At 38.2% G+C, this 23,278-nt stretch overlaps 2 protein-coding genes across 4 annotated transcripts in view; one reads left to right on the top strand and one right to left on the bottom strand.

The window, feature by feature from the left end:
* Positions 1–18,044, top strand: part of CCNI (cyclin I) — a 33,144-nt gene extending 15,100 nt beyond the window's left edge. For both annotated transcript variants that reach the window (XM_025887274.2, XM_025887273.2), the window contains 5 exons: positions 6,572–6,700; positions 9,517–9,591; positions 9,747–9,887; positions 10,143–10,373; positions 16,457–18,044. In XM_025887274.2, coding sequence (XP_025743059.1) covers positions 6,572–6,700; positions 9,517–9,591; positions 9,747–9,887; positions 10,143–10,373; positions 16,457–16,906 — 1,026 coding nt within the window. In that variant the 3' untranslated portion in view covers positions 16,907–18,044. The remainder of the gene's footprint in view (positions 1–6,571; positions 6,701–9,516; positions 9,592–9,746; positions 9,888–10,142; positions 10,374–16,456) is intronic.
* A 4,553-nt stretch (positions 18,045–22,597) lies between these two features.
* Positions 22,598–23,278, bottom strand: part of SEPTIN11 (septin 11) — an 89,123-nt gene continuing 88,442 nt past the window's right edge. For both annotated transcript variants that reach the window (XM_073891809.1, XM_073891811.1), the window contains one exon: positions 22,598–23,274. Coding sequence is in view for 1 of the 2 variants with exons in the window: in XM_073891811.1 (XP_073747912.1) it covers positions 23,271–23,274 (4 nt within the window). In the remaining variant the exon portion in view is untranslated. The remainder of the gene's footprint in view (positions 23,275–23,278) is intronic.

Raw genomic sequence — 23,278 nt, 5'->3', positions numbered from 1 at the left:
TGGGATCATGACCTGAGCTGAAGGCAGATGCTTAACTGACTGAGCCACCCAGGCGTCCCTGTTCTTGTATTTTAATACACATATTTAAAACTAAGTTTTCCTCAAAGCATAGTTATCCAACCATGTCTGATTTGTTCTTGGATCCACATATTGGGTTCTTAATTTCAGTTACTATATTTTTCATTTCTGGTATTTCCTTTTAGATTTTTTTAATAGGTATCATTTCTCTACTGAAATTCTTCATCTTTTCATCTCTTTTTCCACTTTTCCTCTATTGTATATTAAGTCCTTTTCTGATAATTCAAAGTTCTAGGTCTTTTTGTTGCTTCCCTTTCTTTTTTCTCTTGGTTTTTGGTCACTTAGTTCTTTTGTCATGCCTGGTTAATATTTTTAATAGGTTAATTTTAATTCCAATATAGTTAACATACAGTATTATATTAGATTCGGGTGTATAATATAGTGATTCAACAATTCTATTCATTATTCACTGCTCATCATGACAAGTGTACTCTTAATCCCCTTCACCTATTTCACCCGTCCCCCACCAGCCTCCCCCCTGGTGATCATCAGTTCTCTATAATTAAGAGTCTACTTCTTGGTTTGTGTCCAGTTTTTTCCCCCTTTGTTTTGTTTGTTAAGTTCCATGTATGAGTGAAATCATATGGTATATGTCTTCCTCTGACTGACTTATTTTGCTTAGCATTATACTATCTAACATGCCCAGTAATTTTTAATTGAATGCTGAACACTATGAAAAATTGTAAAGGTTCTAGATGTTATCTTGCTGAAGAAGGGTTCAGTCTTCCTTTGGTAGGCGACTGTGTAGGTGATTAATCACTTTATTTTATTTATTTATTTTTTAATTTTATTTATTTATTTGACAGCGAGAGAGAAAGAACACAAGCAGGGGAAGCAGCAGAAGGAGAGGGAGAAACAGGCTCTCCACTAAGCAGGGAGCCCAATGTGGGGCTCAATCCCAGGACACCCTGGGATCATGACCTGGGCTGAAGGCAGATGCTCAACTGACTGAGCTGCCCAGGTGCCCCAGAGATTAATCACTTTAACCCAGTGAGAGATATGCTGATGGGAGTCTGGGCTGCAGTTGGGTATGGCTTCATCTGCCTCGGTGTGCCCCACCTCCTAGAGTGTAGTCAAAGATTCCACCTGAGAACTTGGGAGGGTGCTGAAGGGTGCTGAACTCCTTCTTGCTTTTCAGAGGCTTTTGCTTAGCTTCGTACATCCCTGTCCTTCCCAACTTTAGAATTTCATTCAGAAAATTTCATTCCAAAATTACAGGGAAAGTCAGCCAAGTGTCACATTCAGTTCTCTGACCCTTCCTCTCCCCACTTGGCTCCTTAAGTCTCCAAATTTTGTCTCTAGCCCTATAAAAGTCTCACAGGCTTTGTAGGTTTCTTTGCCCTTACTCTCAGCCTCTTGACAACTCAAGAGGATGGGCAAATGCCCTGAAGGAAAAGCTACTACAAAATATTGACTCCTCATTACAGATTTCCCCCAGTATTACAAAGTAGAGCATTCCTGTGACAACTTTGATAAGCTGAAATGGTATAAAGCAAAGAAGCAATTACCATTAATTTATAAGGGAAATTTTTTGAGTGTTCCCAGACCCTCTCTTTGGCTTTTCTGATATCTTAGGACACATCTTGCTAACAGATGGGCAAAATAAATCAAGATAAAGCCCTGGTGCTCACAGACACAGTTCAGAGCTTGATGGCTGAGGTGCTGATTGTGGTTTGGGGGAAGGAGATGGGTAGTACCAATTTGCTGCTCTGGGTGTGCCACTGTCTCTGTAACAGGTTGCTGCAAAACGAATGCTGAATGCTATTTTCACTTTTTGCCTTTTTTCGTAAAAGTGAAAATCTGTGGATTTTTTAAGGTACTAAGGTAGGTTTTTATAAAAGATAAGTGACATAACATGGACTTTCGAAATTGGGGGATACTTGTACCTCTTTTCCAGAATCTTGGTTCTGCAAAGCCTGGTTGTCCTAGCAGTTTTGATGACTTCAAAACAAGTGGTGGTGGTGGTGGTGAATAGCTTTTCTAGTTCTCAGCTGGAGTGTAGGTTGCTACCTATATCACAGCCAAAAGCAGAAATGTAATTTTTTTAAAATGTTGAACTTTACAGGTGTGACAAGAGAGGCTTTGGGAGCACAGGAAGGTACTTAGCCCAACTAGAGTTATTAGGAAAAGCGTGGTGAGGAGTGACCATTGAAATAGCTCTTGAAGGATAAATAATAACAGTAGGTAAAAGAGAGAGGGGTGTGTACCGACCAGAGGGAACAGTATGAACAGAGAAGTGATGTAATAAAATAGCATAGCAGGAGCAAGAAAGGACCATAAATACAAGTACAATACAATACTCTTACAGTATGAATTTTAAGGGAGAAAGTGATGGAAGGTGAGTGAGGCTGGAGAGGTAGGTCATGCGGATTTGTACGCCACACCTGGGGGCTTGTACTTAACTCTTTTAGGTAATGGTGAGCCTTTTCGAGTTTAAAGCTAGAGAGGATTTGTATTTTAATGATCAGAATAGTGGCATGTGGAATACAAAACCCTGTGTTTTACCAGATTCAATCAATCCATTCTAAGTTCTCTTGAGGATTAGTTAGTTGTTCAACTTACTGACCTGGCTTAACCCTATTTGAGGAATCCATGTAAAAGAAAACAGATTCCTTGACCAGGAAATACTTTCTAGGGTGGGCAGGCAGTTCTGCTTTCCTTTCTTCCTCCCGTCCTTCCTTCTGAATTGGATCACTTCGACACAGAACTTCATTTTTGTAAAGCTATCCTGATAATATTACTGTTTAGTACATGTTTGAATTGATTTGAAAAAGTGATCTTAGTATGACTTCCCTAAGGGTGAGTCTTAAAGTATTAACTTTTGTGGGAGTTTTTTGTTGCTATTGTTGTTGTTGTTACTAGTTTTGACTAGTGATGATAATACTAGCCATGCAGGAATGCTTTCTTGGCCCTAATTCCCATATTTCAATATAAGGTATAAAGTCCAAAGATTTGTCATGATCTCTTTCATAACTAGTTGTATTACAGTTGGTTTAAAATAATTATTTGTATGTAGTGTTTTGTAAATTTGGTTTTTTCTGGCATCATTAGAGTATCAGGTATTTTTAGAAGTGGGAAAGAACAAAACTAGTATTTGAGTGCCTTTTGCATTCTATGTGCTTTCTAAAAGTTGGCTCATTTAGTTATAACCATGATACGGAAATCTCTATGTAACTGTGTTCCCTATGTTACGTACTCTTATAGCACATTATGTCCAACTTTTGTGGCACTTCTTACAATTATATGTTTGTCGTTTGTTTAATGTCAGACAGCAAATAGGCACATTGTATATAATTTGTCATTCAGGGATCTTTTTCTCCTCCGTCCCCATTGTATGGATCTCTGAGCTGAAGGTAGAATTAATGGTGTCTTTGTTCCTCATTACTACTCTGGATCATTGTTCTTTGACCTCCTTCAAGCCTCCCCAGTTTCATCAGATTCTATCACCATCTATTTCTCCTTGTGTGAATGTATTTCCTTATCATTGATATGTTTGGATGGATGGCTTAACATTACTTTTTTTTTTAATTTAAAGATTTTTTGAGAGAGAGAGCGCACACACAAGCTGGCAGAGGGCCAGAGGGAGAGGGAGAAACAGGCTTCCTGCTGAGCAGGGAGCCTGATGCAGGGCTCGATCCCAGGACCCTGGGATCATGACCTGAGCCGAAGGCAGACGCTAACGACTGAGCCACCCAGACGCTTTCTCCTTGTGTGAACGTATTTCCTTATCATTGATTGGATGGATGGCTTAACATTACATTTCTGTTTGTTTTGGCATTTTAGATAAAAGCTCGTCTTGGTAGGGATTTAATTTCTCTTGAATGCTTAACTCTCTTCATCTAGAAGACTGCCTTTACTTCGTTCCCAGGGACCTTTAGGAGCCCTTAGTCCAGAACTAGATCTTAAGGTAGCAGCTCAGGGCTCTGTGGAAAATGATATATTATTGAACCAATGACCATGCTAATAGCTCTTTGACTCAAGGCCTAGTTGTCAGTTTGTGTCTGCTTCCTCTCACTTTTCTTGAGAAGCCACAGCTCCAGAGGATGTTTTGCCACCTTTTTTAGACTCTTTTTGTGAGAGAGAGAATTCAGCTCCTGGTTCTAATAGCCTAACTCCAGTGTCCTCTGTCATGTTGGACAATAGTCTGTGCAGGACACAAATTCCCTTGCCACTCTGTGCACCCAGAACTTGTCGAGCCCACAGTTTCAGTTTGTGAACTGCCTATGTTTTTTTTTTCGATCAGTGGAATTACACCACTGATTCTCAGAGTATCCATTTCTAGCAGTCTTTTTCACCCACCTTGATTTTATTTGCAAGTCAGAAGAGCTTGACAATAAGTTATTTCCTCCAGGTTGACATCATTCTTATGCTTTAAGGTTCACAGGCTTGGGGCGCCTGGGTGGCTCAGATGGTTGAGCATCTGCCTTCGGCTCAGATCCTGATCCCCGGGTCCTGGGATCAAGCCCCACACCGGGCTCCTGGCTCGGCGGGGAGCCTGCTTCTCCCTCGCCCTCTCCCTCTGTCTCACCCCCTGCTCATGCTCTCTCTCTCTGTATCTCTGTGTCTTGAATAAATAAAATCTTTTAAAAAAAAAGTTCACAGGCTTAAAAAAAACAGCTCTTTTCCATGTCTTTAAAATGATCATATCCTCTCCTTACTTTTTAAGAAACAAGTTTGTTGCTATCTCCTATGAGAAGCTTTCATTCTACTTCCATATGGGACCAAGTGCCCTTCCAGTGTATTCCCTTAGCACCCTGTGCATACCTCTCTTTTACACTAAACATAGTTGATTGACATTTTCTGATTGCCTCGCTATGAGACTTTTAAGTTTAGAAGTTTAAACAGGGAGCTTTTTTTTTATTCATCATTGTATTCCCAGGACCTATCATATGATGGACCCTGAATATTATTAATATGTTATTAATATATTATTAATATGAACTGAATTAAATGTTTTGATTGTTCATAGTTTTAACACCAGCTTGGTGGTGAGATGTTAATGTGAGAGGTTGTAAACCATTTTTATCTCAATTTCTTGTCTGTATTTCTTGTGCAGTAGTCTAGGGTCAGTCTTTATTTGACAAAAGGAATTGACTAGAAGGTGGATATATGGCAGTTAACCTTCTGAAATATCAGTTATAACTGAGTTTAGCTAGATGTAAAAATGTGTGATTAGTTGGTTTGGCCAACACTAAGAAACCGTTTACTATGTTGTGCTGAAATGAAAAGTGACAGAGGAATTGGAAAAAAAATGAGAAATTAGCTTGCCAGTGCAATGGCAGAGATTATAATGAGCACTGAGTCATGTATTTCTCACAACACTAAAGAAAGAGGAAGGAGAGGAGAAATTCCAACTGAAATATCTGTTTGAGGAGATACATTATTAAGATATACCGCCCACCCTGCTTTCATGGCTCTTAATGTATCTCTCTGTGATATAAGAATTAATTTCATAAAATTGACCTAGAGTAATCAGGAAAGAGGTTTAAGCTATGGTCTCTCTACTTTCCTAAGGAATGAGATAAATAATATATTTTAAAGGATTTCCATCTAAAATGGTTGTAATTACAAAGATGCAGTGCTTGGATTAAACCTTTACTTGTCTGGAACCCTCACTTATTGAAAATACTTTTTTCCACTAATCACAGAGTCATTTCTGTACTCTGTTGTATTTACCTGGTTGAAGTAGTTCTCATGGATCTGTTTCATTTATTATAAGTAGATTATTATTAGGTTGGTTTTATTTTGTATTTTTTTATAGTGCCTGCAAAACTCAAGAGTAAAGATAGCTAAGTCATTGTTGCATTAAAGTGTGTAGCTTCTAAAAATTAAGCCTGTACTCAGCAGTTTAAAATAATATGTAGGAAGCAGTAATGTCATATGTTTGTATAATAATCTCTCCATTGGTAAATTAGTTCAGGTGAATTTCCCCTTCAGTATTCTTCCATGATCTTTAAATGTATAATTCACCTATTGTCCCTGTTATCTTTAATTTATTCCTGTTGACTTTAGTTTTGTTTCTAATGGGCTGTCATTCTATTACCATACTCCATTTACATTTCCTAAGATGGTTTAATGGCTGTTTGCTGCCTTAGAAAGAAATTCACTATATTTTCTTATTCTCTAGAATTGGGAAACTAATTCCAAAACTACTGTCAGTTGATAATAGTGTTACCTCACCTTTAAAGTGTTAGATTCCCTGGACACCTTTGTTTAATTAAGATAAGGTATATGGTAAGATGACATTGTGAAGATTTTATTTAATAAACAATGAGAATATTGGATATTGATAAATTGCTATGACCAGTACATAATGTTTTATCTTTGTACATCTTAAGTTTGATAGATTTTGAGTAAACTTAAAAACATTTTTAACATATAAACATATTCCATAGCATTTGCTAACCTTTTAAGAGAGAATTCATTCTTAATAACTTGGAACTTCACTTGTTCTTTTTTATTTTTGTTTTATCTTTTAACTGTTCCCTTGTAGAATGTTTCTCCATCCCAGAGAGATGAAGTGATTCAGTGGCTGGCCAAACTCAAGTACCAATTCAACCTTTACCCAGAAACATTTGCTCTGGCTAGCAGTCTTTTGGACAGGTTTTTAGCTACTGTAAAGGTAAATATTTTAGGATACACTTAAACACAACCTCTTGTTTGAGGGTTTATATACTAAACCAGGGGCAATTAGTAAATATTCTAGAAAGTGACAAGGAGTGAACAACCTTCTTGGACATGATCTGTGTCCCTATAAGAAGGCATGATGTTTTCCATTATTGCTTGAAATTTTTAGAAATGTTTTGAATTGTATTCTGTAATTTTATTTTTGCTATACCAGTATTCATAACATATACTTAACCTATGAAGTTTTTGATTTCCTGATTTTAATATAAACGGTATATCATCAGCAGAATGTTTAGTCATCTTTTAACACATTGGTGTACTAGATGTTATTGGTAAACTAGACTAGAAAAGTATAAGCCTATTACACATTTTTTTCTGTCACTAGTTATTGACTGTACTGTGTCGTGTTTTGAAAATATATAAATAGTTTCTAGAGGCATGCATTTGGAATATAATAAGATGAACTGAGCATAAAATAAGTTTGGTATATTTTTGTTGAATGATAGCATACAAAAATACATGAATAATTTTATATTGTCTCTGTTGGTATATCATTGGTTATATTATGTGAAATTGGGTCATAGTAGGCCCTCAATGGATTTAAATCAGAAAGTTAGCATTTATTTAATGGCAAGGCATGAAAAAGTAGAAAAGCAATTTATTTGTTGTCATTTGTATGCCTAGGAATATGTAAGCTGGGGGAACTGTGAATTCAATGCTAAGGATACTGTACTCTGTTATTAAGTATGAAAAATAGAAGTCAAAGAATTATGGAGTGGAAGAATTTGGATGGCCACTCAGTTATCTTTTATGTTTCACACTTGTACCCTTAAGAGACGTAAAGAACCCTTAATTATAATGATACTAATTGCCTGAAATTTAGGTTCTCTGACATGTCTACTTTTATCTCACTATCCAGGCCCCCCTCCCATCCTCTGACTCTAGCTAACCTCCTTTCACAGAGAAAGATGAATTTAAGCTTAGTGTCCTTTCTTGGTTTTTATGTTCTTCACAAACTATTAATGACCTTATTGTAGCTTCTGTCATAGAAAAGATTCTTACCTTATTATTAAACATTTTAAAGAGATTTGGGGAAGTTTCTGGATCAGTTAGAGAATTGCCAAGTATTTCATTTTTTTCATATTTCTTATTAATGGGTCCTGTCATGTTATTATGTAAGATTATCTTACTTAGATGGTTAGTCTATATTGAAACAACCTAAAATGTAGTCAAGTTTTAAATAAAGGGACTTAAAGCAGACCATACAAGCCTGCAGCAGTGAATAGAGCCTCAATCCTAGCTGTGCAGAAGAAAGTGCTATGTAGCTCTTTAAAAGTATGGACCCTGAGCCCTGTCCCAGAGCTACTGAATCTGAATCTCTAGTTGGTAAGATCTGGATGTCTGTATTTAAAGAAGCAAAAACAACTGCACAAATGACTCTGATGTACATCCAGGAATTAGAACTACTCTTTGTTAAAAAAAAAAAAAAAAAAATCATACTTGCTATTGGGATTCTTTTTACTATGAAATTTATTGGTGCCCTTGATTCAGGAGTTGCATTGCCTTCCTTCAGTTGTTAACTGTTGGGCTCTTCTTTGTAGTGAACTCTGATTACCTCAAGGATTTGACCTGTTGTATACTTGGGGAAATAAGGAATCCTGGAAAACTGTCTTAGCTAAAAGATATGCCTTCACTTCCTATATCACTTGTGTGGTGTCCCTTAACTTCTGAGACATAATAGATAGACATCGTATTTTTGGAAGTCCTTCTAAATCATAATGTCTGATTAATATTAATGATTAAATAAAAATATTAATATTATTGAACCAGCTTTTTTTTTTTCATATAGTCAGAGGACTAGAAGGTTCCTAGACAGTATGCCACTTACACTGAGGCAGTGGTCACTGGTGTTTTTGTTACTTAAGGCCACATCAGGTCATCAGAAGGTTTTCCCTAATTTCACAGGAATGTCATATTTAAGTATAAAATAAATATCAAAACAGGTTTTCTTCATGTTATGTAACTTACCTCTGTATCATTCAATGTAGTTGGAGTTAAATTGTTCTGGTTATTTAAAACTGGATTCTGATGCTGGGTTTGGCAAACCCTTATTCTAACAGTGAGGTAGAAAGTAGTCCTACCTTATCTTAGATAAGGAAAACAGGCAAATTCAAGCCTTCCTATGCATGTCAAACCGTTTAGAAAGTTTTTTCCTCCTACTAGTTGATGATGAGTTTAGGAGCCTTTCTTTCTCACCATGGAACTTGACTATATACTTGTTTTTGTGAACACTTAATTAGAAAATTTCTGCTCCCCCACTAACACCCTATAGTTTTCTTAAAGCATCTGGAATAGTTTATAGTCTTTTTTATTTTATATTGTCTCTTTCTCTTTAATTCCCTTAACATCTAGTATGGTAGTGTTACTGATACGACAGATAAAAAGAGTAAAAGTAGCTTACAAAATACACACATGTACAAATAGATTTTTAATTTTTGGAATTTTATTTATTAAATAGTCTTCTAAGATTAAGTTCTTCTCTGCTAGATAGATATTTAACTTTGGCTAACTAGCATTGGTTGAACTTTTAACTATATAATATCTTAGTATTTTCATAGAATATAGTTATGGCTAGGGTTGTGAAGTTAAAAGTTAGCCCTGGTTTTAGAAAGCAATAGGTGGGAATCAGATTAATTATTCCTTAGAATTTTGTGCATACTTGTCTGACGTGCATATCTAGTTTTTAAAAATAAACTCTTTTAACTTTTTGAAAACCACTGATGTTGCTTTTTTCCCTCTTCAAAATTATAGGCCCATCCAAAATACTTGAGTTGTATTGCAATCAGCTGTTTTTTCCTAGCTGCCAAGACTGTTGAGGAGGACGAGGTAAATACTTTCCTTTAAAAATTAGTTAAGTCTCTTTCTTGAAAATTTCTCTCCATTTATTAACTTGCTTTCTGTTTACCAGAACAAAAACTGAAAATTAGTTTATTTTTTTCCTCTCCTCTTCACTCTGCCCCGTTCCACTTTGTTTTGGACAGAGAATTCCAGTACTGAAGGTGTTGGCAAGAGACAGTTTCTGTGGCTGTTCTTCATCTGAAATTCTGAGGATGGAGAGGATTATTCTGGATAAGTTGAACTGGGATCTTCACACAGCTACACCATTGGATTTTCTTCACATTGTAAATACACCTAATGTCTCCTAGCTTTCTATGGGAAAATGTAGTCTTAGTAACAGGAAAGTAGAGGGCCCACTCATGTGTTATGACTTGGAAAAAGAAAAATTAGAAATTAGGATATTATCCTATGTCAGATTTCATGAAGCTAAAATTACAAACTTAAGAAATTGAGTAATACCGAGGTTACATCAATTTCTATATATAATTTACCTAAAACTTTAAGTAAAACTAGTATTATGTTCTTGTCGTTTTTTTCAGTTCCATGCCATTGCAGTGTCAGCTAGGCCTCAGTTACTTTTCAGTTTGCCCAAACTGAGCCCCTCTCAACATTTGGCAGTCCTTACCAAGCAACTCCTTCACTGTATGGCCTGCAGCCAACTTCTGCAATTCAAAGGATCCATGCTTGCTCTGGCCATGGTTAGTTTGGAAATGGAGAAACTTATTCCTGATTGGCTTCCTCTTACAATTGAACTGCTTCAGAAAGCACAGGTAAGGTGTCAGTCAAAGTAAGTGTCCATTTTAAGTTCATCTCTTCCTGGGATACGTAAATGATTATAAAACTAAGAGACAATCTAATCTTGTAATGGCAAACCACTTTGAAGAGGAGACAGGAGTAAAGTAATATACACTTTAAACTTATGGGCTAGGTGAACTTTTTTCTCTTAGAAAGCTTAGATAGTATTTTCTTGCTTCTTTTCAACCCTTCTAGGTTACTTAAAATCTTTTTTTAAGAATCTTGAAAAACTAGTAAGATTCTCTAAAATACATTGTCCTCTTGTTTTGTATGAAGAACCTTCCTAGCTACATTTGTAGGTTTCATCATAGTATTTGTTTCTATATTTCTACTTATTTTGTAAAAGATAAATTAAAACCAAATGGCAAGAATTTGCTTTTTAGACAAACAAATAATTTATTGTTGGCTAGGAAGTGAAGTATTTGTACTAGACTTTGGCAAGTAGAAGCCATCTTTCTGAAAGAGGTTTTGTCCTGGTAGCTCCTATTATTGCCTAAGATTTTTCCATCACTTCTCTCTGCAAATTGGCATAAAATGTTATAGGCCAGTTAAATTTCTTATCAATTATCTATATAAAATGCAGGAGTTTCAGTGGAGAAAATTCTCATTCAAATGGAAAGTTAGTAAAGGTGCTATATGTTAGCAACTACTTTGGATAAGCTTATTGGTTCTATTCATGTCACCAAATAGAATTTAAAAGTTTACATCTGCTGCAGACCATACTCCTCTGCCAAATGAGTCCATAAAAGACTTATGGATCTACTTTCCATTTATATGTCCCTATTTATTCTTATTTGATGAAGTTATTCTGATTTATGTTATTGGATTTTATTTAGAGAAAAGACTGTTAAATTCTGAGCTTAAGTAATTACATTTTATAATAAAAAAGAGCTGCAGTTATCGAACTTAAAGAACTTAGAATGCTATAGAAGAACAGTAATACTTGAATTTCGTGTGTTATAAGATGTGTCATAGATATGAACTGTAAAAGTTAGCAGACATATAAGTACCTCAGTACTACCTCTTAGCTCTGAGAATTTCAGACCTTAGTCTGTGAGCAGAGAAAGATTGAGGGTCTTTTCATAAAAAGGTTGGTGATCAGAGCAATATATTAGCTAGAGGCCCATTCCTCTTCTGTGTGCTTTGTTCCACTGTTTTTAGCATGGCTCGGCTTGCTCTACATCCCCAGGACAGGCATAGGATGTTGGTGGTAACACAGGCTGTTTCTCCTTTACAAGGGAGACATTTTCTTTTAATAGCATATCTTAGATTGTTATAATTGAGAAGTATTTCCATTGAAATAAATGCTATAGTGGAAATAATTCTAGGAGATAGCTGCTATTTAGTGAGAATTTTTAGAAATTATCATAAACCACCATATAACAGTAGTGTGGCACAGGGAATTTACTTTCCTACCTACAGCGTTGTTAAGTGAAATTGAATGTTAATCATTTACATTAGACTGTGGAAGTGGGGGAAGGGATATTAATAGAAAACCTCTGCATTTCATTTTCCATTTTTTTATTGGAACAATTGACATGTTTAAATGCTCTGACTTGGTCTCTGTGCCTATTCCCAAAGCCAGTACAGAGAAAATTTGCTATATGAAGTGTTACTGTCACAAAGAAAGGACAGACTTTGAAGCATAAATAATAAGACTGTTGTAAATAGAATTTGTATTCTGTAGCTCTGAGAGCTTGTTCTCCACTAAAAAAATACTAGAGGATATGCTTATTCTCTTTCATGAGTCTTCCGATGTTTTGGTGCTGTAAGAATGTTCACTGAAATTTGTTCCCTTCTTACTGAAGGAGTATTACAGACTTAATTTGAAGGAATCTTCTTAGAAATCATTTCATTCAACTCCTTTATTTGAAACCTGCAGTTCAGGGAACTTGGGACTTTCTCAGAGACAACCAGGACTGCTTAGTAGAGAACCAGTGCTTTCCCATATACACCTTAAGGGTTTAGTTTGGTGGTTTTCAGAGTTTCTTTTAGAACAAGAATCCTTCCCTTGACTCCAGCAAAATCTTGTACACACACAATCCCTGAATATAAAGTTAGAAAAGTAATACTTTCCAATGTGTATTTGGGGCAGAGACCTGTTGGGTACAGCCTTAATCCACATGGCCACATGGCCACATGGCCTCTTCCCTTCTGCAAGCTGTTTGGACATAGTTTGAAAACCAGTGTTCAGTTCTCTTATACGAATAGCTATGGTCCACAAACATTTATTGAAAAATCTATGATCTAGGCACTGGGGAATACAGTGATTGTAAAAAATGAGAAAAGGCCTCTGCCCCATGTAGTATTCAAATTATAATGGAGAAGAGAGTTAAAAACACCACCACAGACTTTGGAACTTGGTCTTAACAGTTCTCTAAAACCAACTGGGACTGATAGCCAACATATGTGGCCCAAACCTGATGGATCCTGAGTCTTTAAGGCTCAGTGCTGTCTTTGCTGTAAGTTCACCTGTGTTTAGGTGGGAATACCAGGTCTAATATCTTGTAGTTAGATGCGTGATAAGGCCATCGAATATTCCTCCTGGATTCTCGGAAATCTTTGCAACGTATTGGTGAGATCATGCCCGAATTACTTCTGCCATGTTTGCCCGTGTCCTGGTTTGAGAGGACTTCCAGTGTCCATCAGAGACATGCCATGCTGTAAGGGGGCCGCTCTCACTGGCTCTGCCTTTGTTCGCTTGGGACTGCAGACCAAGTACAGCAAGGATTCCTGGTTTGAAAGGCAAGCCTTCCTCCTAGTCGCCTACCCCTGTTGTCTTAGCTCCCATGCTACTGTTGGTCACCTTTCTGGGATGGCTCCCCTCTTTCTCTTACCCCCCTCTTCCCTTGCATGACCTCTGTAGCTGTACTCACACCCTTCTGACTAATGTGACCCACCTTGAGAATCTCAGGATATTAACTCTACTGAGTGTGGTCATTCCCCTAGTCCCTAGCTAGATGGTCGTCAAAGTAGATGTTCTTGGCCGTGGTGTAGTTTAAAACTAGAGTGGAGACTTAGAGAAGCAGGCCTTCCCCACCAGGGTCCCCCAGTTCTTGAGGGTGCTGAAGGTCGGACTGCTGCAGCAGGTATTTTCAGTGCTTCGTGCTGCCTGCCTTTCCTGGGGCCATCTGAACCTGTCATGTAGGTCCTGCTCTCCTGTGCCCACTTCATCAGTAACCCATCTGCATGTCTGCCCTGCAAACTTCCCGTGCTTCCTGCTCCGCCTTCCTTGGTGAGCTGCATTACAGTGGTGGTTTTCTACACCAATAATGGTAACCATTATTTGAAATTTGAGGAGATAGTCATGAAAAGTAACAAATGTCCTCTGAATATCCCGCAAGTAGAATGAGTTCATTTTAAATCTTTTGGTAACTGTTTCATTAGAGGACTTTTGTCTGGTGTCTGAAGTTGTAGTAATTCCAGTTTAGGTGCTTGTTCTGTTTCCTCCAGTGGATCTGAACAAGGGTCACACTTTCGATTTGTTTACTTAGAACAAATTCAGGTAGTAGATGAGAAGGAATTTCTTTTGATGTGTTATTTTGGACAAAGGATTTAGTTGGATGGAAATAAAGTTCATATAGATGGTGTTGGTTTGATAATGTCTTTCTTGCCCTGTCATTTTCTAAACTAGAATGGACTCTTGAACAGTGCGGGTTTGAACTGCACCGCAGTACACGACTGCAAATGTCTTTTCTCTTCCTTATGGTTTCCTTAATATTTTCTTTTCTCTAGCTTTATTGTAAGTATATAATACATATAACATACAAAAATGTGTTCATTGACTGTTAGTGGTTATTAGTGAAGTTTTTGGGGGGTTGAAAATGAGATGCAGATTTTCGACTGTGGGAGTTGGCGCCCCTAAATGCCCCGTGTTGTTCAGGATCAGCTGTATAACTTCCTGTTAACTTTTTGCACAGAGAAAGATTATAGTGGCGTAGTCTTCCTTTTACTCTGAAATGTCTTTTTCAAACCAGTACCATCTGTGTGAACTCTGCTTTGTAGAATTCTGCTGTGGCATTACGCCCAGTGACCAAGGCTTTAGAATACTGTGATACTTTTACTTTCTAGACCCCTAAGTATTAGTCATTTGCTAAGGAATAGTTTGTTAGAGTAGGTACTTTTCAGAAATAATTCTTATACTCTAGCCTTTTTTTCACTTTCCAATTTCTGTCTTTCACTTCCCTGACCTCCCTTTTACAAGCTTCTTGAAGTATTGACAAAAGCTCCTGAAAGAGCTTTAAAGCCCTGTCCCTCTTCTCTGTTCTTTGCTTCCTTGTTTTTAGCATGGCTCCGCTTGTTCTGCATCCCTGGGACATGATAAGCCCTCGCCTACAGTTGTAAGCTTAATAGTTGGGGACTATCTTTAAGTATTATGAATTCTTTTAAGGGAAGAAAAGAAATTCTAAGACTAGCTAGTAGTATTTTACCCTTAGGGTGTTATCTGGTGTCTTTCAAACAAGGAAAAAAATTAGTGAACCAAATGGTAGAAATTAAAAATGGTCATTTCATTTTTGTGTATTGTGTCTGACAGTTTTAGGCATTTTAACATTTGTACTGTGGTGATAACATCTGCCTTTCATTCTTCTTTCCACTGATACTTTCCTGGGTAACAAGTAATGAATATTTTTAGAGATAAAAAGTCTTGTGACCGGATGTGTTCGTTGTTCTTGCAGATCATGCTATTTTCCTTCATTTTCTCTGTGGTATTGCAAACAGTCATGCTGTGTACTGTAGGTTATATGGGTATGAATAAGATGTGGTTAAGAAATGTCTAAAAATACTTATAAAATACACAAGACTGGAAAGTGATCCCTGATAGTTAATAGTCTTAAGTAGACTTTCTGGAGATGGCGGCAGTTAGCCAGACCTGGCAGGAATAGGTAATACATTTTCATTAGGTAGAAATAGGATGAGCAGGAGTAGAGTTAAGACAGGGCAAGATTTGCATAGAATAGAGAGAGCGGGCCTGTTTGGCAGAAATGGAGAGCACAGTTTGGGATATGCCAGGAAATAAGGCTGAAAAAAGGTTGGGCTCAGATTGTGGAGAGCCTTATACCAAGCTAAGGAGGTTAGCTTATTTCTGGTAGGCACTGGGGTGCCGCTAAAATATTTGAATAGGGGAGAAATGTATGTTGCTAGGGAGAGTAGGACAGAGAGACTAATTGTACTCTTTACCACAGAGAGGATTTTGAAAGCCTTTCATGTGTAGTCATTGTGCTGGAAAAGAAACTTAAGGAATAAAGATGAATACGATACAATGCCTGCCTTTTGGGGGCTTATAGTCTATAAAGGAAAAGCTAAATGATTAAGTAGATTATTGTAATACAACGTGGTGTATGAAGACAGGTTGAAATAGAAACAGATGACCCTGGGATTTGGGTGTGGGGGCCAGGGAGAGTCAGGGGTGGCTTCAGACAGGATACCTGAACTATCCTGAAGGATAAGAAGGCATTAGTGAAACCTCCAAATTAAACAAAAACATTTCTTGTTGTTACCAAGCCTAATTTCTACAGAAATATTATTTCTCGAAAGTTCTCATTTGCTATTTTAAAAACAAAATAGTTAAATTGTTTTAAATTCTTAGCCAAATGATCAGCCCTATCCCTTAAATTCTTTCATGCCTCTGGTTTTTTCCCTAAATTCTGAATGAATTTTGTGTTTATCTGTCCTTGTGTCTTCGTGAAGAGATTAGAAGAGGCAAAGAGGGTGAGGTGAAGGGTCTTCTAGACAGAGGGAATTAGACTGAACAAAAGTAGATGTTGGATATACAAAGTGAACAAAAGAGAATAGTTTGTTTTCATGAAGATGTTCAGCATATATTTACAAATACAGAACTTAAGTTCCAAAGAGTCTGACATTAGAAGTACAGATTTGGACACATTTCCTAAGAAGATGATGGGTAGGCTGGAGGGATCGATGAGTTTCAGGTAGAAGGTGTGGGAGAGAAAAGAAAGCTGGGGAGGACAGAGGGCACAGGGAGGGAAAGTGGCCAGCAAAATGACAGCGTCGTCTGTATTAATTAAATGATCGACTGGTTTTTTTCCTCCTGGCCCAGATGGAGAGCTCCCAGCTGATCCACTGTCGGGAGCTTGTGGTGCATCACCTTTCTTCTCTGCAGTCTTCCCTGCCTCTAAATTCCGTTTATGTCTACCGTCCCCTCAAGCACACCCTGGTGACCTGTGACAAAGGAGTGTTCAGATTACATCCCTCCTCTGTCGCAGGCCCAGATTTAGATTTCTCCAAGGACAACAGCAAACCGGAAGTGCCAGTCAGAGGTGCGGCAGCCTTCTGCCATCAGCCCCCAGCTGCCCGTGGGTGCAAGCATACCTCTGCTAAACGCAAAGTAGAGGAGATGGAAGTGGATGACTTCTATGATGGACTCAAACGGCTCTATAATGAAGAGAATGCTTCGGAAAATGTGGGTTCTGTATGTGGCACTGATTTATCAAGGCAAGAGGGACATGCTTCCCCTTGTCCACCTTTGCAGCCAGTTTCTGTCATGTAGCTTCCAGTGTTACCTTCAAGTGCAAACTAGGGTAGACTACTCTGGGAATGGGAACGTGGGAAAACCAGGAAAGGCTATATACAGGTGTATATCTAAGCAGGCCAATTTGAAGTGAGCCAGAAAAAAAGCCCGTTTACTTGTGTGGCAAATTATAATCAACATTATTTAAGCATTTAAAGACCCAAAAAAAAGTGTGAAATTCAAAAGATCCAAATTTTTTTTTAAAGTAAAAAAAAATTTTGTAGTGTTTGTCAGTTCCATCCTTTTCTCTGCTAAAATGTAATGGAGATTGACCCATCTCAAAGATTCATATTCAGTGGTTTTTTTAAAGTTCCAGAATTCATAGCTGGCACACACCCTGTCTCCAGCATCCTGATTAAATTTTCCTTGTTTCTGCTTGCTTCTTTATTGAATACTTAATGAACTTTATGCATGTGGATCTATAGCCTGACTTCCACTGATTAGAAAACCCTCTAAATCATTTTTTAGCAATTTAATGAATAAATTATTTCAGTGTGACAGCCATGTTTAATCCAGGACTCAAATTAATCCGAAAAGGGTACTTCAGAATTGCCCCATATGAATGAGAGGTGGTAATAGAAAAAGGACTGGCATTACCACATTGATTTTGTGTTTGTCTCATTTCAATTCTTGGAGGTTGGAAACAAAATTACTGTTTTCATTTTTGTTTATCTTAAATTGGAACTTAAAAGTGGCATGTAATTAGGACACTCTTAGATTTGTTGAAAGCATTTTTGACTTTTGTATAAAAGAATTTGTGATAAAGTATATCCAGGTGCTCACCAAAGAAACATGTAACAACGAAGGTTTTGGTTTTTTTGTTTTGTTTTTGGTAACTGATCGGTTTTCACTCATTTATAATCAGTAGGAGAGACTGTCTAGATGTTGGGGCAGCTCTATGATTGGGGTCTGTAACGTGTAATAACTGAATTCAGTACCCTAGATTTATGTTAAGCTATTAGTATTTTCTTGATGAAAGTTACTCACCCTACCTGTATTTCTCTTAATGACTTCTGGATCCTGAGCTCCTTGTGCAGTCTGAAGAAGGTATTGCAGTCAGAACCATGTACTGATGATAAAAAGCCTCTGGTAGCAATAAAAGTTGTCCTTAACCTTTGTTATCTTTAACTTTTTTCTGCTTGCAAAGTGGTACAAATTCCTGATTGCTAGACACTGCTATTTCAACTACAGAAATGATAAAAATCCTAATTATATGCCCAAAGAAAATAAAACTTAGGAAAAGGGGATTTAAGTGTGACTGAGGAATGTAGGTTTTGACAAGAGTTTTTCTTTTATGTCCTTTTCTCACCTTCCAAATCTTAAGTTTTCATCTGATGGAACAGTTTGTGAGAGCATGCCAGTCCTGGCATCACATCACAAACTAAACTATTCCAAGATTTGGAAACTTGAACTTTATCGGTAATTGTCTGGTGTTTCCTGATGCTTACAAAGCCTATCATTCCATGAAGCCTCCACAAAGGCAAGGGAATAAACTTGATGATTGGGCATAAACTAGTTATGCTCTAATCTTCCATTTTAAAAGAAAAAGTGCATCCTCTGACTCTTGAAGATGAACTTTAGTGAAGCAGCTAAATATTTTTCATTCAAAGTTATCTGTGGAGAACTGAATATCTTTTCTACAGAGGATTGATTAATGTGGGGGAGGAGGGAAGGACCGAGAAGGGGGTAGTGCTCCCAAATGCCAATAAAAAGATAAAACCGATTTGTTGGAAATGTTCCTGACACAGCCTTTGTCTTGAAGGAAGCTAGCTAGAGCTTAGCACTTCACTCAGCCCAGCTGATGAGACTGAGCTTAACATTTCTGCCGTTGAGGGAATTAAAGACACTGGTGTCTGCCCCCTAACAGCAGCATTTCTTTTCTCCAGTGTTAGAAACAACATGTATGTGTGTCCTCTGTACTCTACATACCTGGATTTTAAGTTTCCTAATTTTCTCTTTCCGGAGTTCCTGAAATAAAGTCAGTCATGCTTGAGCATTACTGCCCAGAGCACCACAGTGGCCTTTCACTTAACGGTATGATTAAGCTGCTGATTCTTGGCCAACATGGTGAGGAGCTTATCGTCATCCTTATGGTAATTTGTACGTTTTCAGCTGGAAAGGGAAGGAAGATATTGTGCCATCTGCTCTCATAACCATCCTGAAAGATCGTATCCCTGGTCTGCATTAGCAAGTTGAGCATTAGAGAACTGTCTAATGCCACATAGCTAAGAATTTTTACCCCTTTATATTTGCCAATGTGAAGTTTTGTCTAACTTTAAATTGTTAATTCTGAAGCCTCCAAAATTCTAGAAATTAGCCTTTGTTACTAGGAGGAGGTCTCCTATCTATGCCCCATATTAATGTTTTGAGCTTTGGCCACTAGATGGTGCTTCTAGGAAAATAAAGCATCTTTTTAAGTTTCTAGGAAAAATTGAATTACTTAGGCTTACTGTATGAGAATGAGCATTTGAACACTTGTCTCTTGTTGCCAAACGTTAACATCATTTGCAGTTACAAATTCACATCATTTAAGGCACAGGGGACCTGTGTATTTGGGACTCAGGGCAAATGAGCAAGATCTGCTGAGGTATGGGGCAGATTGTGTCCAGATAGGTCTCACACCAAACACAAAAACAGAACCAGTTTTACAAAACTAATCCTAATTTTTCTTGAGTTGTCTAGTCCTGCAACATAACCTAGAAATGCAATTGAGAAGATTAGTTTCCAAGTCCCCAAACCTTGCTGCTTTCAGTTTGAGTTGGATTTGACCTAATTCGTTCAGACAGAAAAGATGAAGTACAGGCTTAAACAGCATAGGTTGTATCAAGGAATTAAAAGCTTTCACTCCCCATAATGAGGAGCTTAGTGGTTTTTATGACATACTATTATGCCTAAGACCCATGGGTAAGACAAAGACCTCCCTCTTGCCATCTCTGCATTATTGAAAAGGCATAATAAGAGGTAACCAAGAATGTCTTACCAGAGAAATTTGGGAAAAGCTCACAACTTGTTTTTTTTAGTTCTCAGGAGCTTCTGAGTTAAGGATAAAATGGGAAAAACTCCCTTTCTCTTGACTGTAAAGTACAATCTTCCTAGCGTGTCAAATGCTAGAATTGTTGATCTTACTGTGTTACACGACAGTAGGGTAGTAAAACAGTATAGGCCCAGTGAACTGGTTTCTCATTTCTCACGAACTGTTTTGTTAGGCAAGAAGACACTCTAGAATGAAGGGCAACCTTAAGCAAGCAACCACTGAAAAGCAATTTGGGCAAGGTGGGAGGAGAGGGCTTTTACTTTTCAGAATACAATCTGTCTTTAGCAATTTAGCATAGAAAGGGCTTACCTTTTCTTTTGCTCCAAAAATTTGCTGTGTTCATGAGGTAGTGTTTGGCTACATCCCCAGCATCTAACGTAGGCCTGGTACAGTATAGAGAATGAAGTATTTGGAAAGGGGGAGAGGCAGAGGGTGGGGAAGGTGGATGGATGGATGTAAATAAAGGGCAAGGAGAGCTAGAACAGCACCTTCACAGTTCTGAAAGCATTGTACAGAGAATGCTCGGTTGAGCCGAACTCTAGCTTGTTACTCTGTGCTCCCTTCCCCATGCACACTTTGTGTGTCTGGGGGGGGGGGGCAGGGACCAACCTCATTATAATAGCCTCTGCCACCTCTGATCTAAGCGCTGTAGTTTTGAAAGTTTCCACAGTGGAGCCAAAATGCCATTCCACTCACAGCACTGCAGGTAAGTGGTTGGGGGCAGACGTGAGATCTCCCTTTGTGCCTCACTGTTCCACTGGCCACCGAGAGGTCTGGCTTGTGTACAGCTACTTGTTAGACTAGGATGCTGCAAAGGGAGGTGAGTGGATACGAAGGCTCACAATTAGTCTTTTCAAATTGACACTAAATCCCTTCACCGGCCAGGGGAGAGTTTCAGCTACTTGCTAGAAACTGATCTGAAAGCCAGATGGTGTCCATCACAAGGACAAGATGCCATGGTCCTAAGGACTCAAGTATAAGGATCTTCAAAGTGATCCACACTGACATCACTGTCAGTCTCCAGGGTGGAAAGAGGACAGTCATCTGCAAAGCAAAAGGTTTTGTGTAGAAAAATCATTTGAATACAGTGAAAATTATGTACTGACTTTTTCAGATATCCACAACTGTTTACTAATAAGCTGGGCCAATAGGCAAAAACCATCATTCACTAGGAAGGAAGTTTCATGTTACAGATACAGTTGATGGGAAAATGGGGGGAAAACTTTGGCCAAGCATATTGGGAAGATGACCTGATTTTTTTCTGCCCCACCAGCTCAGCAGATGCTGATTCAGAAGACCTCTCCTTTATACACGTGCTGTGCCAATCTCAAGGAGACCGTCTAGACTACACTTGTCGCAAGGCAATAGGCAGTCTATATCTGAAATCCAGTAATACTTTTTAAAAGACTGAATGAAAAATAAAAGGCCCATTACCCACGGAAATGGGTTCAGATGACTCAGTTCTTGCTTTTCTTTTCCACCACAGTCTAGCTTGGGATAAGCAAATCATTACTATTGATGATAATTAGCCCTGGGATGGTTTCACAGCTCTTAGTTGGTCAGCCAGGAGAACTCGAGAACTGATCAGTTTTATCAACACTTGAGAAAAGGAACCACCCGAAGTAAAATGCCAGATCTTAACAGGGAGGACAGTGCACTTGACCGGTGGTGTCCATGATCAGCTTTCCCTGGGTAGTTGAACAGAGGTCAACCTACCTACAGTAACCTGTTCCCCCACACTTCCTCCAACCTGGCCAAAATGGGGGAATAAAAGGGAATAGCAACAATACACATTTCTCTACTTAAAAAAAAGTGCCTGGTTTGATTTTTAAATATTGCTCAAAACATGTCTTTACAACCTGATGCAGAATTTGTTTTTAAAATGAGTTGATGGGGTTAAGTTCATATTAAAATACTAAAAATTAATCCAATGATTGTACTTAGTGCTTACAGTGGTTTCACACAGAAGGGTGTTTGTGTTTGACTTACAAAACTGATACCTCGCACTTCGGCGTTGGTTGGGAGTTGGTACCCACCCCGTCCGCCCCCAAGCCACCGGTGACGTCACTAGCAGACTTAGACCTTTACCGATTATAGTGTAATGTGGAAGGGATGGCTCTTGACGCTTCTGAGCATTTGAGCATTTAATGGCTCAGATGAACCTGACTTTATTGCATTTAATTACATATCTTTCTAAGAAAGCCTCTTGCCAGCAGAGCTCATCCAATTGCTCTAAATGACCTCTTTCCAAGAAGCAAGTGACTCAAGAGGCAGGGACTGTTGCTTCATCATTTCACCTTTCAGCGGAAGCAGATGTTACCATTCTCAGAGGGGAACACTCCTAAGGATCTCTACCGAACACGACCCATGCCACCAAGAGTAATTTTAGGGTCTTCCTAATATGAGGTTGAAAAATGATGGAAAGAAGCAAAGACTATCGACAAGTAATGGAATTATAAGGTAACTTAAAATGCATGTTCATGCTCTAAAATAGAACTGAATTTGAATGAAAGTCATCCCTTGGTTATGAAAACTGCCCCTAAGAGGTGACTAAAGTTAACAATAGCCCTGCATTGATCCAGTCCCTCACAAATGGGTCAACATTAAAAATCACAGCCTCAACTGCCAGAAGTGTGTGTGTTTGTACATTGGGTGTATTTTAAGTGAATTACAGCAAATTTATTTTTCACAGACATGGTAGAGAAAGCCACACGGGTAACTGAGAAGACAATGTGGAGCAGAACCATTGTAATGATGCTATTGTCTGGGACAGGTTATATACTTCCCTTGGGTTTGTTCCCATGGTCCGGGATACAAAAACTCTGGAAACAAGGTAAAGCACAGCTTCCCAATAAATAAAAAGGCAGGGATGGGCCAGAAAGTTATTTTTAAGGTACCTTTAAGTATAAATTCAGTCCTAGAGGCAGAAAAGTCCTCTACCCAACACTGACACATTTTAAACATGATTAAGACTTATAGGTCAAAACCCCAGTGACAGCAGAGGGATTTTTTTGGTTGTATCTGAGATGAGGAGAGATTCTTAAACAGAATTCTGTGACTAAAACTTCACTTAAATTTCCTCTTGAACTTAAAACTGGCATAATTTTGATACCAAACTAAGTTTGAGTAACCAATACATAAAACAGAACTGGCTAACTGGAAAAAAATTTTTTTTCCCCAAAACAGAATCCCAAACCCAAAACAACTTATATAAGGGATGCAGGTCACAGAAAAAGAGTTAAATAAAACAACAATGGTTCCTGAATTTAAAGGAAGGATGCCCACTTCTCTCTCTCAAGAGGCGGATGGTCAGCTGA

The sequence above is a fragment of the Callorhinus ursinus genome, unplaced genomic scaffold, assembly GCF_003265705.2.
Source record: "Callorhinus ursinus isolate GAN/ISIS: 27379988/994484 unplaced genomic scaffold, GSC_fseal_2.0 scaffold4, whole genome shotgun sequence".
Lineage (NCBI taxonomy): Eukaryota > Metazoa > Chordata > Mammalia > Carnivora > Otariidae > Callorhinus > Callorhinus ursinus.
Note: the sequence above shows the minus strand (reverse complement) of the source record. Positions and strands in the feature narration are given on the sequence as shown.